Below are 18,099 nucleotides of genomic sequence, written 5' to 3' on the forward strand. Positions count from 1 at the left end.
GTAAATAAATAGGGTAGGTTTGATATTCACTGAGACCTGTGATTGATACTTGCAATCTGAGTTTATGAACGGATGCAAAGAAGTATGGTCTCCTCAGTGAACTTTTGATAAAGGCACAGAGAGCTCATCAGCAGAGTGATGTGAGCTGGCTTGCATCTCCGGGTGTGTCCAAGCAAATGAAACAACTGCAGCAATATTTTCGTTTTAATACTGAAAACATCCAAGGAAGGACAAAGAAAATATAATAAAATGTTTAACTGATTTTGACTATTTTTTTTTCTGACTTAAAAGAAAAAAGAAATCAAAATAGCATTTAACTAAGCTGAAAAGTGTCCTTCACATCGTGTACATTCTACTTCACAGAGATAAAATCCATCAAAAATAACCTGAACAGATGAACAAAGAGGCACAGTCCTCTTAGAGCTAGGACAGGCCTTGTTCAGAATCATCTCCCTCTCTTAAGAAATAATCGGGTGAAAAACAAAGGCGAGTGGGGAGAATGTTTTCCCAATCTTTGAGGGTTCCTTGCTGAAGAGTCACAGGAGTGACTGGAGTCTGCGTTAACAGTGCAGTTTTCCTTTTTCAAGCAGGAGTCAAAAGGTACTCTTTAATAGTGGAAACTGGGGATTACATTGTGAGGTCAAGACTTGTGCAGGAATTCCTGTCTCCAAGTAAAAGTTTAATCTAGCAAAATCAAATGAAACCCGTAAGACCCCTTTTTAAAACCCTGGTGTTCTAAGCATAAAAAAAGAAAATAGAAAAGAACACAGACAACTCTCTTTTAATATTTTTAAGTAGCATAAATCATAATGGTTTGTATTCTACACTGTACAATTATATACTGTTACTTCCCGAAGAAAATTAACTTCTATTGGATTTTCTGAAACAGATACTCCTTACAGCTTGACCCTTTAGCCATCGCTACAACACATGGAAAACAATCTATGAGGTTCCAAGCCTTCCGGTTGTGCCTGTTTCTGCTATCATTGAGGGGGAGCCTCTCAGAGACCTCTCACAGCCCCTTCCATCTCCTGCGCCAGGAAGCAGGCTCTGCAGGTAGATGTGTGCAGATGAGTGCAGCTTCTGTGCTTTGCTTCCCATAAGCCGACTCCCCTTTAAGAGAACTTGCGCTTCTTCATGGCTTCTGCCTTGACTGCCAGGCTCTTGGCACAGATGGTCAGGACCACAATGAGAACGCCCACCACAAATGTCACCAGGGGCCAGAGGAAGCAATGCAGGAGGACAATCTCATCATGCGTGCGATGCAGGAGCACATCATCTGGTCTGCAAGACAGTGGAGAATAGGAAAGAAAGAGCGGTCAACTGCCTTGGCATGACATAACTCTTCACAGCGCGGAGCTCAACTTGCTTTCTGGCCCAAAGGTCATAACCATCAGTGAAAGCAAAGACTTCATGCTGACTATAAATACTGTACTTTGTGCTTCAAATCCATTATGAAAAGTTCTGAGGTCTTGAATCAAGTAATTGATGCATATTATTTATAATGTGATTTACATGTAAAATGTCAAAAGTATAGCAATCTCTTACACTGTTATTTTCCTCCCTTCTAAGTTGCTTAAGATTCCACTTTCTCACGCATCTTTTAACGTCTGCTGAATCAGTCGAAAAATTGCTTTCGGGTTGGCACTGTCAAATAAATCCAAACCCAAATGATGTTTTGTTTTGTTTTTTACCCCTTTCACCCATTCTGCCCACTTCTCCAACTCTCCACTTCTGGCAACCACCGATCCAATCTCTGTATCTATAAGCCCAGTTGTTTGTTGTTGTTTAAATGTATTTATATATTTATATGTGATTCCAACGTGTAAGTAAAATCATATGACACATATAAGTGAAATCATATGACATTTGTCTTTCTCTATCGGACTTATTTCACTTAGCATAATACCCTCAAGGTCCATCCATGTTGTCACAAATGGCAAGATTTTGTTCTTTTTTTATGGTTGAATAATATTCCATTTTATATATATAATATATAATTTATATGTAAAATCACATTTTCTTTAGCCATCCATCCATTGTTGGACATAGGTTGTTGTCATGTCTTGGCTATTGTAAGTAATGCTGCAATAAACATGTGGGTACATACATCTTTTCAAATTAGTGTCTTCATTTTCTTCAGATAAATACCCAGAAGTGAAATTGTTGGATCATATGGTAGTTCTAATTTTAATTTTTTGAGGAAGCTTCATACTGTTTCCATAGTGGCTGCACCAATTTACATTCCCCGCAACAGTGCACAGAGGTTCCCTTTTCTCCACATCTTCACCAACACTATTTTTGTCTTTTTGATAATAGCCATTCTGACAGGTATGAGGTTATATCTCATTGCGGTTTTGATTTGCATTTCCCTGATGATTAGTGATGTTGAGCATTTTTTCATGTACCTGCCAGATGATCTTAATTTACAAAAATAGTCAGTTAAAGTCACTGTTTGAATTTAGACAGAAAGACCTATGGTGTAGTCTTCGGGTCGACTCAGCTTCACCCTGTGAAGGTTTTTAATAATGAACAGACTAGTGAATGGTTGGATTTAATGCATTTTTCCATGCTTCTGGGTAGGGTTAGCCATCATTTTAAACCACTGACCACTTTCTTGATATATTTTGCAAAGTCTTAGCAATATATCTCAATCTTATCAATGTGGGGCTTCTATTTGCAATTCCAACATTGGTCTCATTCATTCACGGGAAGTGAAGATGAGATACATTCCACAAGCCATGATCTGTCATCTTTGGCCACTAGAGAGAGATCCTGGGAATTTAGCTTTCATACAAGAGGTTCACATTTTGCAAGATATTTCCATTTCAGCCACAGGAAAGTCTGTTCCATTATGCTAGAGTAGCAATGCTTCCACCAAAATAATGCGGAATAGTCAGTCCAATTGCCCTCAAGAACATCAGAGGCTTTAGAGTACAAGAGCAGTGCATTTAACAGCGGAATGTATTCCTGAGGCGCTCTCACTAACCACAGCTCTCATAATTCAAGACCTATTTTCCCAGGAGACTGACAAAGAATGTTGGATATGTCTCTTCTACCTGTAATGCAGCCATCATGTAGCATTAATAAAAACGGTTTTGCAGACTGGCTTTGAAATTACGTAATCCTTGCCCCTTTTTTGTGCATAATATCATTTCAAATCCTGCACATAAAGTGAGATTTTTATTGACATTTGATTTCAGTTAAAATTTGAACTAAGTGAATGCAGAGTCACTGTAACAATTAAGCAAAAATCATCCTAGCTTGCAGAAGTTACTCCTTTTTATGAATTCCTATAGCAACGCATTGTCTTCAGAACTTGTGCTACCATTAATTCGTGATATATATTAATGTGCGTATCCTTTGCTTCTGTAAGACCCTTGACTTTGTCATTGCCTGTTTATGCTGTACATAGATGGTGCTAAGAAATGGCTTGCTACTGGCAAAGGGGAAACCACCCCAATTGCAGCCTTGTTAGCCATGCAGAATTTCAACAGACTTCAAGCCTTGAATGGGAAAAAGCAGAGGCCTGGGTCCAAAAATAGTCAGGGCACAATACAGCTCTAGTCATATTTTCCAGTCTTTGAAATCCCACCTGCAGCACTGCCATGGTTCTTTTTCCAGCTACGAGAGCTCACTGCTGTCAGACCCTCTACCTACATGTGCAAGGGAAGGTGAAAGCTTCTCGGCGTGACTTTCCTCCCTCCCTTCCTTCTTACCTTTATTCCTACCTACCTTCCTTCTTACTTTTCTTTCCCCTCTCCTCCCCTCCCCTTCTTTTTTGGATAGTTCTACTCCTGCAGAATTGATTTGTACAAAGATGAACTAGATTCTTCATCAAAGGGTGAGAGTGTACAATAATGTGAATGTACTTAATACCACAGACTATATACTTATATGCGGTTAAAATGGTTTAAAAAAAGGGGGGGGGTTGGCAGAGGGGGACTTGAATTTTTGACACTATTTTAATGAATTTGCATGTGATTTCTATACTAACGTGTTTTACAGCTAATTTTCTAGTAAAATGCTTCAGTGAGCATCTTCTTTTACCTTTCTTCTCCAGTCACTATTGTTGAAGCTGAATCCTTTACCACAATACAGTAGTCCCTCCCCTTATCTGTGGTTTTGCTTTCCGTGGTTTCAGTTACCTCGAGTCAACTGAGGTCTGAAAGTATTAAACGGAAAATTCCAGAAGTAAACAACTCATCAGTTTTAAATTGTGTGCCATTTTGAGCATCATGATGGAATCTGTTGTCGTCTGCTCCGTCCTACCCAGGATGTGAATCATCCCTTTGTCCAGCGTATCCTGTCTGTTAGTCACGTAGTAGCTGTCATGGCTATCAGATCCACCGTCATGATATTGCAGTGCTTGTGTTCAAGTCACCCTTATTTTACTTAATATTGACCCCAAAGCACAAGAGTAGTGATCCTGGCAATTCACATATCCTCTTACTGTGCCTAATTTATGAATTAAAGTTTGTCACAGGTATGTATGTATAGGAAAAATCATAGTATATATAGGGTTCGGTACTATTCATGGGTTGAAGCATCCATCCACTGGGGGTCTTGGAACATATCCCCCATCTGCAGAGAAGGGGGCACTACCGTATTGTACAACTGAGCCAGGAAAATAGCCACAGATGAGGGTGGTTGGAACCATTATACATATTTTCTGAAACACAGTTTGAAGAACATTTACTAAAAAAGAGTGTGAGTGAAAGGAGGAGAGAAAATAATAACTGGAAAATGGTGGACCCAGATATTTGTTTTATTTAGAAATTGCTTAGCATTCCGCACTCAAAAAAGCCCTTGGGGCAAAATTCGATTTTAATGTTTCAAATGACAAAACAACGTCACTCACTTGAGTTAGCCATGTTGAATTTGTAATCGCTTCAAAAGCCTTCTTTGAGGTAAAAATATTATATAAAAGTGTACATGGTTTCTTTAAAAATAACTAGTGTCTGTTTCCATTTCATACGGTTCTAAGATGCCCCACAGTCTCCTTCGATGGGAATGAAGGGTACAGAATATGCCACTTTGGCATAAGGATTATTTTGAACTGAAGGCAACTGAGAAGCAGCAGCTTCAAAGAGAGCTCTTCACACTTTCCCTATTTGCCTAAAAGCAGGACATAAATTTGTAAAGATAGTTCTCCTCCTTTCTCTTCCTGGAAGGACAGACGTTAATCACTGGAGACAACTCTATACCCTAATAGCCCAGAGATGGCACCAGAGGAAAAACAAACTTTATTAACTCAGCACTTACCTTCTTTTTTTAAAAAAAAAGATGGCATAAGCCCAAGTTCTAACCACCTCTTTGAGTTGCTCATCACTGAGTACTCTCATGTGTATGCACAGTGCACATGTTAATAAACTGCTCTGTTTTTCTCTTGTTAATCAGTCTTTTGTCAATCTAATTTACAGGGCCCAGGGCAATGAACCTAAGAGGGGTAGAAGGAAAAACAGTTTTTCCTCCCCTATAGGACAAACTTATTTCTCTGCAGAGTAATGCTTAAGTCCATCATTCAGTCATAGGATTTACTGAGATAATCTCTAAATTGTCCTTGTGATATAATTAAAATCTGGCTCTTTCAAACTGGGACTTTAGTGCCATAATTGAAGGGAACACCCCACCTCCGCCTCAGCTTCCTGCAATTTTACCAGGCAGATTTCACATGGGTTAGCAAAAATTATTTCCAAAGGGGTGTAGACTTAGAATGCAGTTTTCCATAATTCCATAATGGTGGGACTAAAGAGAAACTTTTACAAAAAGAATCACTGTTTTCAGCATTTGGCAAACTAGATAAATGGCCTGATGAGATCTGAATAGTATGTATTAAAATCAGGATGGTGATGAGGATGTAGGCAATAAGCAACAAACAAACAAACAAAAAAGGATGATTACTTTGTATCTGAGGACTTCAAAGAAGTAAGCAAGAGATTTGCTTGGGGTTGTGTAGAAACACTTTTAAGCCCTGAGGGGGGATGCGTACAAATATCATAAAACAAGAGTAAGTGCTGTCTGTGGGTTCCCTTAAAAATACTTTCCTAAGGGTTGGACTTACCCTGAGTTGAGCTTTGCAAGTATACTGTGGACTTCCCTGGTGGCACAGTGGTTAAGAATCTGCCTGCCAATGCTGGGGACACGGGTTCAAGCCCTGGTCCGGGAAGATCCCACATGCCGCAGAGCAACTAAGCCCATGCACCACAACTACTGAGCCTGCACTCTAGAGCCTGCGAGCCACAACCACTGAGCCCGCGTGCCACAACTACTGAAGCCCACGCACCTAGAGCCCCTGGTCCACAACAAGAGAAGCCACTGCAATGAGAAGCCTGTGCACTGCAACAAAGAGTAGCCCATGCTTGCTGCAACTAGAGAAAACCTGCACACAGCAACGAAGACCCAACGTAGCCAAAAATAAATAAATTTATTTTAAAAAAAGAAAGTATATCGGGATAACAGTAGCCAGCGTTTTTAAGTGCTTACTACCCTCCAGGTACTCTGGTAGGACATTTAATCTCTCTTGATCCTTAAAGTAACCCTGTGCTGGAAGAATGTTTGTCATTTTACAATCAAAGGAACAGAGGCAAAGAGAGATTAGTTTTCCCAAGATTACACAACTTAAAATAATGATCTGAAACCCTATGAGTATGATTTTTAAACCTGTACTATTTACTCCTCAGCCAGCTTTTCTCAAATTTGAATCACCTCTGCTGTTTGCTGTAATACAACCTCCTGGGTTTCAACCCCTAGTTCACTATATCAGAATTGGAGGCTGTGGTATCCAGAAATCTGCATTTTTGAGAAGCTCTTGGGTGACTCTAAAACATAATAAAGTTTAGTAAGCACTGTGAAAAATTCAAGTAGTTAAAAAAAATGTGCACTGCATGAAAGTGCCCTGGGATAAGACAGGAGGGCAGCAGGGGGGCTGGTAATGGGAGCAGGGATAGTGGGTGGAAATACAGACCTCAATGCTAGATTTGCCCGGGGGTGGGGGAGGGCTTTGTCCTAATTGGTAAAAAGGCACCCCATAGGCTAGCAGCAGACCTAGCTATACCAGACAAGAAGACAAAGATTTGGTGTGTGTCATCCTCAATATAAAAAATAGATTCCCTTTGACTTTGTCTCACCAAAGGAGATTTCTTCTTCCTCACAATGCTTGTTCTGATGGCTAACAGGGAGAGGAAATGGCGACCTATTTTTTTAATGGACTGGAAAATTTCTTAAACTCATCTTAACCAGTTTGTGTAAAAATCTGAACTGCATTATAATTTACCAGTATCACACGATGGTAATTGTACCCATCAAAAGACAAGATGATCTCCTTCAAAGATCCTATAGGAAACAGAAATCTTTCTAGATTTATTATCACAGGTACTTCTTATCTGAGCAGAGAAATTTCCTTTTCATGCTAGAAAGTTAAAATTTTGGCCCATCTCTAGCAAGACTATAATGACATTTTTGTGCCAACCAGACCCCTCATGCTTTGTCTTATTTTCTTCACACATTTCTAATTTATTTCATCTTGCAAAATTCTGTCAATCTTTAGAGCACTCATTAAACACTTTTAGAACAGACATGTGTCAATTATGTACACTTACACATCAGGTATACAATAAACACTGGAAACGTTTTTAATTGTCAAGCTTTACCCAATTTCTATGAGAAAGAATATGCTGTATCATTACCAGAAATTGCACTTATGTGTTTTGATGAAATCTCATTTTAAAGTCTGTAAATGCCTCGTCATTATCACAATCATATAATAATTCTGCAGGCATAATATCAGTCCAATATGCCAGGCCTCTGGTGTAGCAGCATAGCCAAATGACATAAAAAAGGTAATGATTTCATCCTCTGAACCTTCTGAATAGGTGCTATCTATTCCTGCTCTAAATCTTGTTTATTATTTGTAACATGACCTACTTTTAAAAAGAATCTGAAATAGATAAAAATAAAAACAAAAAACTTAAGTACAATAAAACCCTTAAACTGACGGTAAAGAATAAATACAATGTGATTAGGATGGGGATAATATAGAAATCCCAGGCTAAGAAAAGCTCCTACCCTAAGCATAAGTGCAACTTACCTCTGAGCATCCCAGTGCCCAAGGCAAAAAAGAACAGAGATGAGTTACACAGCTGCCATATTAAAAAAAGGAAGCATGCCAATTCACCAGATCGAACTTTTTGCTAGGGCTAAACTCCATAAATTAGGTTGTATGTGTTCTTACATAAAGCAATCTGTGTAACACATTTAAAGGCCCTTAATAGCAGTTTTACAAAGCTGGTTAATGAAACCATGTGAGGGGTTTTCAAATACTGATTCCAAGGTCTCAATTCTACTGAGGTTTTAAATAAGTTTTCAGGCAAGGCTGACGATTACTCACATCTGGGAATACCTGACCTAAACAATGCTTTTTATTTTTTTCCCAGCTTTACTGAGCTACAACTGATATACAACAAATTGCATGCACTTAAAGTATACAATTTGATGAGTCTGACACATGTATACACTTGTGAAACCATCATCATAATGAAGACGGTAAACATGTCCATCACCAGAAAAGTTTCTTTGTACTCCCTTGTAATCCCTCTCTGTCACTCATGCCCGCAACCCTACCAATAATGCTTTTTAAATATCAAATGTATCAGCCCAGTTTTTCACAATAACTGAAGAGCAAATGGTTCAAGACTGAAATCACTAAGGAGCAGTCTCTGTTATTGGTTGAAAGGAGAGTCTTCTGTCAGGTTAGATTCTGACATGGAAGTGACAAAATGATATCTCACACAGATAATTTTGTCTGCCTGGAGTCGGGCTTCAGAGAGCTCTTGAAAGTTTTCAGCAAGACTCTATGCTACGCACTTTCTAGAAGGAGACTGAATTAAAATGCACCCCATGAAGAAACTGATTTGATCTACTGTCATGGTTTTTAAAAGATTTTTCTTCTACTGACAGAAGCTGAAGATTAGCTGATAAAAACATTTAATTTGGTTTTGGCATAATTGAGCTGTCCTTACTGAGAGTAATTAACTAATGTGTTTGTTTAGTTGCTGTTTGAAGCAATCATAAGAACTTGCCAAGAGAGGAGAAAAGAATGTTTACCTTCTTATATGATCACAGGAAGGCACCTAACAGCTAACCTAGTTATCAAGTTATTTCTATAAATTACAGTAGGAACCAGGGACCAGAACACAGAGACCCTTTGCAGTATTCTTTATGGTGATTTGCTCTATGGTGAGCCCATTTCTGTCCACGTGACTCCAACAATGATATTGTGATAAGGGCTTTTAAAAGCTTGGGAGGTACTCTATCAACATCATGGCTTTGCTCCATAGATGGCACCTATCTGTGGATGAAAGGCTGATTATAGGTCTATAAATGTTATAAACATCCTTACATTTTCTTAGCTATTTTCTCCAATTAGGTGAACTCAGAGTAGTAATGTTTAATTGTATAAGAGTTGTTCCTCAAGCTTGCCTGTTCTTCATGGAGGAAATTAAATCGAGCCCCAAACTTGCAGTTTCCAGAAAGAGAAATTTGCATTGAGCAAAACCGGCAGGTATGATATTTGGAGCAATAAAGGGTTAAATTAATTATAAATAGGAAAGGTTATACTTTAAGTCCACCCTGATGGAAAGTTCTAAGTCTTGGAAGTGTAGGACAGTATTTCAGAACATGAACTTGAGTTAGACGAACCTGGGTTTAAATATGGGCTTTACAACTTGCTAACTACATGATCTAAAGAAAAGTATTTAATCCCTGAGTCCTAATCTTTCATCTGTAAAATGGGGATAATAATACCTACGTTATAGGGTTCTCCTGAGGAGTAAATGAGATAATGCATGCAAGGTGTGTAGGCAGATGGCTGCCTAATAGTGAGTATTCAATATTCCATAAGGAGTGGTAATGTTGACGACTGTCATTACAAATTTGGGGCTCACAACTCAGAAAATGATTTTAAAATGTTGGCAGTAACATATCTCCTACAAATGTCTTCTTCAGTCTAAGACTGCCAGGTTGAAGTCACAGGAAATTCTTTTGATCAAATTAAAGTTCCTTTTGGTATAGATATCCTCATTCCCCTCAGCCTCCTTTGCCCCTTGTAGCCATAACAGTGGCTAACAGTGTAACAGTGTTAAGAAAGAGAATAGGTTTAACGAGCTAACGATTACAGTTGCCCCCGAACAAGTTGGGGGTTAGGGGGACCGGACCGATCTCTACACAGTCAAAAATCTGCATATAACTTTACAGTAAGCCATTCGTATCCCAAGTTCTGCATCCATGGATTCAACCAACCTCAAAACTATGGTACCATAGTATTTAATGAAGAAAAGCCCATGTATAAGTGGACCTCTGCAGTTCAAACATGTGTTGTTTAAGGGTCAACTGTACTTTCAATTCTAACATATGCACCTCGGATAGAGACAAGCAAGGGAAAAAAATCAATAACACTAGTCCCTTGGCTAGGAACACAAATATCCCCTAAATTTATCCCAAGCCATCATTTAACAACATTAAATTACTATAGTGGTTGGGCTTATTTAGCAAACATTTTCCTACTGATTAGGACGGTTGTCTCTACAGATGCAGCCCAGACAAGCAGCTGTCTCAACCCAGCTCTTCTAAAGCAGAGGCCTGGGAAAACCATGGCAGCTTTGTGCTCCCAGAGTAAAAAACTTCTTTTAAGTTCTTATCCACACTGTGTAGTAATTATTTTCTATACATCTGTCTGCTTCCCCAGCCTGAGTCTAAGAACCCTGAGGTAATGGGCCCATTACGGATAATCCGTGCCTGAGAAAATCTCTCCTGAGTTTTCAGGAAAAAAAGAGGGATTATTGCTAAGACCTGAAAACCAGGAGCATGCTTATGACTTTTTGTCTTTAAAAAAGGCAAATCAATGAATCAATTTTATCCTAGATTCAGCTTGGCATAATTATAAATCCTGTTTTTGTTCCATTAAAAAAAATGGAAAAAAATTTTAAACTATCTAGATAGTCTCTAAGGCAGACCTAAGACTGCATTAAATTTGCATGAAATCCTTTCCTCTTCCACCCACCTCTGTGAGCTGCTCAGGAAGAGTCACCTGTATCCGTGACTGTGACTGTTGGAGAGCATGACTTTCAGCTCCCTGGCGGCATCAAAGAAGAGGAGGATTTTGTAAAGTGGATGACTGTTTTGACCCAGCAATTCCTCTGAGTTTTTCTTAAGAAAAGCTGTTCTTCGGGGTAATTTGGTTTGTGGGTCTCTGAGTTACCAGGTAAGTTACTTATTTCACATAGGGTTGTAAGTGTTTTCTGGGCAAAATGCTAATATTTAAGGTTTAAACAGAAATAAACTAGAGAAAAGAAGACATCTACATTCTATTTGAGACAGGTTATTCCATAATAGTTCTCACCTTGTGTACCCTACTTAGTTTTTAAAGTGAAAATCTAATACTATTTTAAATCAGTGGGAAAGATGGGTTGTTCAATAAATTGTGCTGGACAATACTGATCATTTGGGGAAAAAGCAATCGTTCCCCATCTTATTCTTTTCACCAAAGAAAAAAAAGGAAAAAATCCAGATGGATCAGAAACTTAATTGTAAAAAACAAACTGTGAATGTTCTAGAAGAACAACTGAATGTTTAAAAATAACCTTGGGGGTCTTCCCTGGTGGCGCAGTAGTTGAGAGTCCGCCTGCCAATGCAGGCGACATGGGTTCTTGCCCTGGTCCGGGAAGATCCCACATGCCGCGGAGCGGCTAGGCCCGTGAGCCATGGCCGTTGAGCCTGCGCGTCCGGAGCCTGTGCTCCGCAAAGGGAGAGGCCACAACAGTGGGAGGCCCACGTACCGCAAAAAAAAAAAACAAACCAAACCTTGGAATGAGAAAAACAAAGGTCTTTGTAATGGGGTTTTTTGATATAAGTATGTCCCAAATATTATACTGGACTTACTTATACTAAGAAATTATTCATTGTTTATCAGAAATTAAAGTTTAACTGGGTTTCTTGTATTTTAGTTTGCTAAATTTAGCAACCCTAATTTCTAAGACATGAAATGTAGAAACTATTAAGAAAATATGGATGATCCAATTATAGAAATGTATACATTTTTGTATAGCCAAAAAAACTCCACAAAGACCCACAGGCAAAAATAAAAACAAATAGCTAATATTCATACGAAAAGATACTCAATTCTTTTCTTTAATAAAAGAAGAGCAAGGTAGTGTCAGTAGTCAAGATGGTGGAGTAGGAAGAACCTGAACTCACCTCCTCCCAAAAGAACACCAAAATTACAACTATTTACAGAGCAACAATCTATGACAACAACTTAAAGACTAGCATAAAAGTTTTTCCATAACTAAAGATATAAAGAAGGAACCATGGGACTTCCCTGGTGGCACAGTGGTTAAGAATTCGCCTGCCAATGCAAGAGACATGGGTTCAATTCCTAGTCCGGGAAGACCCCACATGCCACAGACCAACTAAGCCCACGGGCCACAACTACTGAGCTTGCGCTCTAGAGCCCGTGAGCCACAACTTACTGAGCCCGTGTGCCACAACTGCTGAAGCCCGCATGCCTAGAGCCTGTGCTCCACAACAAAAGAAGCCACCGCAATGAGAAGCCTGCTCACTGCAACGAAGAGTTAGCTCACACTCGCTGCAACTAGAAAAAGCCCACGCACAGCAATGAAGACCCAAAGCAGCCAATAAATAAAATTAAAAAGGAAAAAAAGAAGGAACCACAGATGGGTAGGAGGGATGGAGATGATGTATAGTCAAAATCCTTACCCTCAGGTAGATGACCCACAAACAGGAGGATAATCACAGTTGCAGAGGTTCTTCCCAAAGAGTGAGAGGTCTGAGCACCACATTGAGCTCCCCAGCTTGGGGGTCCTGCACTGAGAAGACAAGCCTCCAGAATGTCTGGCATTGAAGACCAGTGGGACTTGAGTACAGGAGAGTTGGTGCAACACAGGAAACATAGACTCTGTGCTTAAAGGATGCACATGAAATATCATTTGCTCTGAGTGCCAGCAAAGATGCAGTAATTTGAATGCAGCCTGGGAAAACCCATTTGTTGGTCATGGAGAGCCTCCTGGAGAGGAAGGAGGTAACTGGGACTCCCCCTGGGGACACAGACACTGGCAGGAGCCATTTTGGGGGGTCTGTTCTACCATGAGGACATTGGTACTGGCAAGTGCCATTCTGGAGTCCTCTCTCTGGCCTATTAGTGCTAGGGGAGTATGTGCCCACCAGCAGGCCAGCACAAGCCCTGGGTCCTCCTGGGCAGGCTAACAGCCATCTTACAAAGGCAGGGTCTGGCAGCCAATTGTGCTGGGGCTAGGCCCACCTACCAGTACATCCACAGTGGTTGGCCTGTCACAACAGAAGGGTGCATGCAGCCCACACAGAGGGCACCCATAGAGTAAATAGCTCCAGTGACAAGAGGGGAGTGTGCTATTGGACCTCATAGGACGTCTCTTACATAATACCATTTTTCCAAGATCAGGAAACAACTAACCTACCTAACACATAGACATAAACACAGAGAATTAGGTAAAATGAGGCAACAGAGGAATATGTTCCAAATGCAGGAACAAGACATAACCTCAGAAAAAAGAAAAACTTTAAAAAGGGGCAAAAGCAAGCTACCAAATAAAGGGTTAAAGGTAATGATCATGAGATCAACAAACTCAAGAGAAGAATGGATGAACACAGTGAGAATTTTAACAAAGGGTTAGAAAACATAAAGAACCAAACAAAGCTGAAGAATACAATAGCGGAAAGAAAAAATACACTAGAAGGAATCAGTAGTAGATGATGCAGAGGAACAGATCAGTGACCTGGAAGACAGAGTAGTAAAAATCACCCAAGCTGAACAGAAAAAAGGATTTTAAAAAATGAGGATAGCTTAAGGGACTTCTGAGACAACATCAAGCATACTAACATTTGCATTATAGGGGTCCCAGAAGGAGAAGAGAGAGAGAAAGGGGCAGAGCACTTCTTTGAAGAAATAATAGCTGAAAACGTCCTTAACCTATCAAAGGAAACAGATATCCAAGTCCAGGAAGCACAGAGGGTCCTGAACAAGATGAATCCAAAGAAGTCCACACTGAGAGACACTGTAATTAAAATGGCAAAAAGGCAACTCTCCCACACATATACAAAGATGAACTTAAAATGTATGAAAGACTTAAATGTAAGACCCGAAACCTTAAAACTCCTAGAAGAAAACATAGGCAGTACGCTCTTTGACATCGACCTTAGCAGTACTTTGCTTGGATATGGCTCCTCAGGCAAGGGAAACGAAAGCAAAACTAAACAAATGGGACTACATCAAACTAAAAAGCTTTTGCACAACAAAACAAAAGACAGCCTACTGAATGGGAGAAGATATTTGTTAATAGTACATCTGACAAGGGGTTAATATCCAAAATATACAAAGAACTCATATAACTCAACATCAAAAGGACAAACAACCTGATTAAAAAATGGGCAGAGGACCTGAATAGACATTTTTCCAAAGATGACACACAGATGGCCAACAGGCACATGAAAAGATGCTCAATATCACTAATCATCAGGAAATGCAAACCAAAACCACAACAAGATACGGCCTGGTAAACCCAAGTAAGTATATCCCTGAGTTCTGTGAACCACTCCAGCAAATCAAACCTGAGGAGGGTGTCATGAGAACCTCCCATCTGTAGCCAAGTCAGACAGAAATTGTGGGTAACCTGGGGACCTACTGCTTGTAGTTGGGATCTGAAGTGGGGTGGGAGCAATCTTATGAGACAAAACCCTTAACCTGTGGGCTTGAGCCCTATCTCCAGGTATATAGTGTCAGAATTGAGTTAAATTGTAGGACACCTACATGGTATCATGGAGAACTGCTTGGTGTGGGGAAAAACCCACACACATTTGGTTACCAGAAGTGAAGTGTTTTGTTTGAGGAATAAAGGAGACACACAAGAAGGAGACTGAACTGAGATTTTCCATTAAAGCCTCAAACCAAGTACATATCCACGTTTCCAAACTTGGAGAATTGAATTTCTCAATCCATAGAACGTAACAACACAGAACTGAAATCTTTAGAAATCTGTGGCAATTTTAAAGCTTAGAATTGAAGAAAGGCTCATAGACATTCATTGTAAAAGATAATTACACTTAATACTATCTACAAATTACTACCAGTATGTTTCCTATTGCTGCTCTAACAAATTTAACAGCTTAAAACAATGCAAATTTATTCTCTTATTGTTCTGCAGGTTAGAAGTCTGAACTCTGATACACTGTGCTAAAATGAAGGTGTTAACAAGGTTGTTCCTTATTGGAGGCTGTAGGGGAGAATCTGTTTCCTTGCCTTTTCCAGCTTCTAGAGGTTCTCTGCATTCCTTGGTTCCTGGCCCCTTCTCTGCATCATTCCAATCTCTTGCTTCCATTGTCACATCTTATGCTTCTCCTCAGATCTACTATCTCCCTCTTTAGACCCATACATTGAGGGCCTGCCCAGATAATCCAGGATAAGCCTTTCATCTCAAGATCCTTAAACACATCTGCAAAGTCCCTTTTGCCATACAAGGTAACATAAGGTAACAAGGTAAGGTACCAAAAATACATGGGGATTAGGATGTGGACATCTTTGGGAGCCATTATTTAGACAACCACACTGCCACGTGCTGCTATCCTATAATCAGTTCCTTACTAACGCAAGTTTTCTATCCCTTTCCCCAGTCAGTCATTCAGAATTAAATCATCAACAAAAGCAACTAAAAAAAAAAACCAAAAAAACCTAGAAAATAAACTCTTTTCTAATGTCCCAACTTGAGTTATAAAAAATATTTACTTTTTCATTCTTTTTTCAACTTTTGCTCTTTTATGACAAAGGCATTTACATACAAACACACATGCCTGAAGGTAATGTAAAGCAGTTCTCTTCCCTTCATCCACACCACTTTCCTACATTGTGCTTTCTCCTACTTAGAGTTCCACCACATCCCCAATACCCACTGCTCCTAACCACAACATTAACAGAACTCTGAAAATTTTAAAACAATCCTCCATTCTAATCTTCCCTAAGGAACTGTCTCCTTCTTTTCTATAAAATTTCTTTTGTCTTCGTAATACATCTTTGCTCTTTCCTTTTCAACTTTACTCCTTACCAAATGTGTCCAAAGATTCTTGATTGTTCTCTACTCCGTCTTTCACGAAACGATATGGCACTAGTAATTCTCCATATTAATTTTAACCACAAGCTTACACCACATCATAAATTTGACCTTCCTGAACTGTTTTCCCCTTTATCTTTCCTTCAAAAATCTTTTTAAAACTCTGAATTTAAAAACTGAGGTAGAATTTCTACACAGGGAAATTCAGAGGTAGTAAGTGTATAGTTTGATAGTGTCATTTTAATACTGTTGATTTCTGATCCTTTTACCTGTAGTTTATAAAAAAAAAAGTTTTATAATTTCTATCCAACCCCTTCTACTATTCACAAATGTGCATGCTTCCATACCATTATTTCTCTCATATTTAATGATTTAATCTCATATTAAATCAGATCTTAACCAGAAATGTGGACGTTTAAGGGTGGGCCATTATGTTCCCAAAGGAAGTCTCTCAGAGCCCGTCTTCCACCTCAGCAATGCTAACTCCTGGAGAAACAGCCTCAGAAATTAGAAATGTTGGTTTATGATGCTAATGTTCAAAATGCCCTTTGGCTTTTCAGTTCCTTAGAGGAACTAATTCTTAAACATCAAAAGATGCTTGTTGTGATCTAGCATGTCTGAGAATTCAGTGATGCAAACGGAACTTCCTAACAAGCCAGGGGCTGGGAGGGATGGAAAACAACAGTACTGATTAACCAGGACATCCCAATATTCCCCTTGCTCATTAAGATAAGATAATGGGGCCCCTGAGTCGCTTTGTGAAGCCAATACCAAAGCAGAAGGAGAAGCTCTCTTTACAGAAAAGGCTGCAAACCCTGAAAAAAAATAATCACTGAGAGAAGTTATTAAGTGCCTTTTTCTCAAAATTTCCACAAACAGGGTAGAGGTTCCCCTTTGAAATTAAATAAGATGGTAGCCACAGGCTTACAGTTGAGCTGGTGTCTTCCAGGTTGTCTAATATCGTGATTCTGAGATCCCATGATTCAAACCTACTCCCATTGTTTCAGGTGAAGGAAGACCTGGGATGAACTCAGCATAGTAACTGCACACATAGAAAAGGACTCTTTTGAAAGATCACTTTAATAGCCACATTTTGTATCATTTCCCTAAGCTGAATCATGTTCTCATCCCTCCCTCCAGGCAAAGAGGACATGGAAAAGTAGCAGGAGATATAATCACAGATCACACACTTGCAACGTGGGTGTGAGAAACCGTTTCCAGGGAGAAGATGACAAACATACTGATGCACCCGAAATATGCATATGAGCAGGGATTCCATTGGGCATTTGTAAGGCTGGCAAGAGCTTCAGAATTTGGTTCTCAAGGAAATGAGGCGGGTAAGGAATCCCCCCAAATGTCAATGTATCTTCTTACCATCTGAACAATGCTAGGCATATTGTATACAGTTGGAATGTGGCATTTAAAGGGAGGTGAAGAAACATTTCCCCCATGATTTTTTATATAAAATCAAGATGACAGGAGTTCCTTAACTAGCAAAATTGAAGGAGGGGCAGAGCAATGAGGGCTCACCCACCCACCCATGGTTCGAATGCAAATGCCCCCCCACAAAGAACAGTGATCTCAGTGGGTCTGCCCAACTCAACAAAGCCTGGATTTTTTCCAGTGGTTCCCACACCTAGAAGAGCATGACACTGTGCTAAGCTCGAAATGAGAGCTCAGTAAATGTCAGTGGAATAAGAAAGGAATGAAAATCCAGCAAACACAGAGTTTCAGTTAAGCAGATCTGGGGGGGCAGGGGAGGTGGGAGTGGGAGCAGGATCCTAGACTTCATGGGCGTTCTTTCAAGGGCCACATGTATTTGTTTGGGATCGTAAATACCATAGATGCAGTTGCAGAAACAGTCATGTGTATTTGCTTGTGTTTTCACCGACTGTGCCAACTATTTTCAGATAATTTCCAAGAGAAAGCGATCGTGTTTACTATG

At 39.7% G+C, this 18,099-nt stretch overlaps 1 protein-coding gene across 1 annotated transcript in view; it reads right to left on the reverse strand.

Annotated features, from left to right (window-relative positions):
* Positions 1–1,115: 1,115 nt before the first annotated feature.
* KCNMB4 (potassium calcium-activated channel subfamily M regulatory beta subunit 4) overlaps positions 1,116–18,099 on the reverse strand; it is a 63,104-nt gene continuing 46,120 nt past the window's right edge. The window contains exon 3 of the mRNA XM_065887866.1: positions 1,116–1,284. Coding sequence (XP_065743938.1) covers positions 1,116–1,284 — 169 coding nt within the window. The remainder of the gene's footprint in view (positions 1,285–18,099) is intronic.

The sequence above is a fragment of the Phocoena phocoena genome, chromosome 11 (genome assembly GCF_963924675.1).
Source record: "Phocoena phocoena chromosome 11, mPhoPho1.1, whole genome shotgun sequence".
NCBI lineage: Eukaryota > Metazoa > Chordata > Mammalia > Artiodactyla > Phocoenidae > Phocoena > Phocoena phocoena.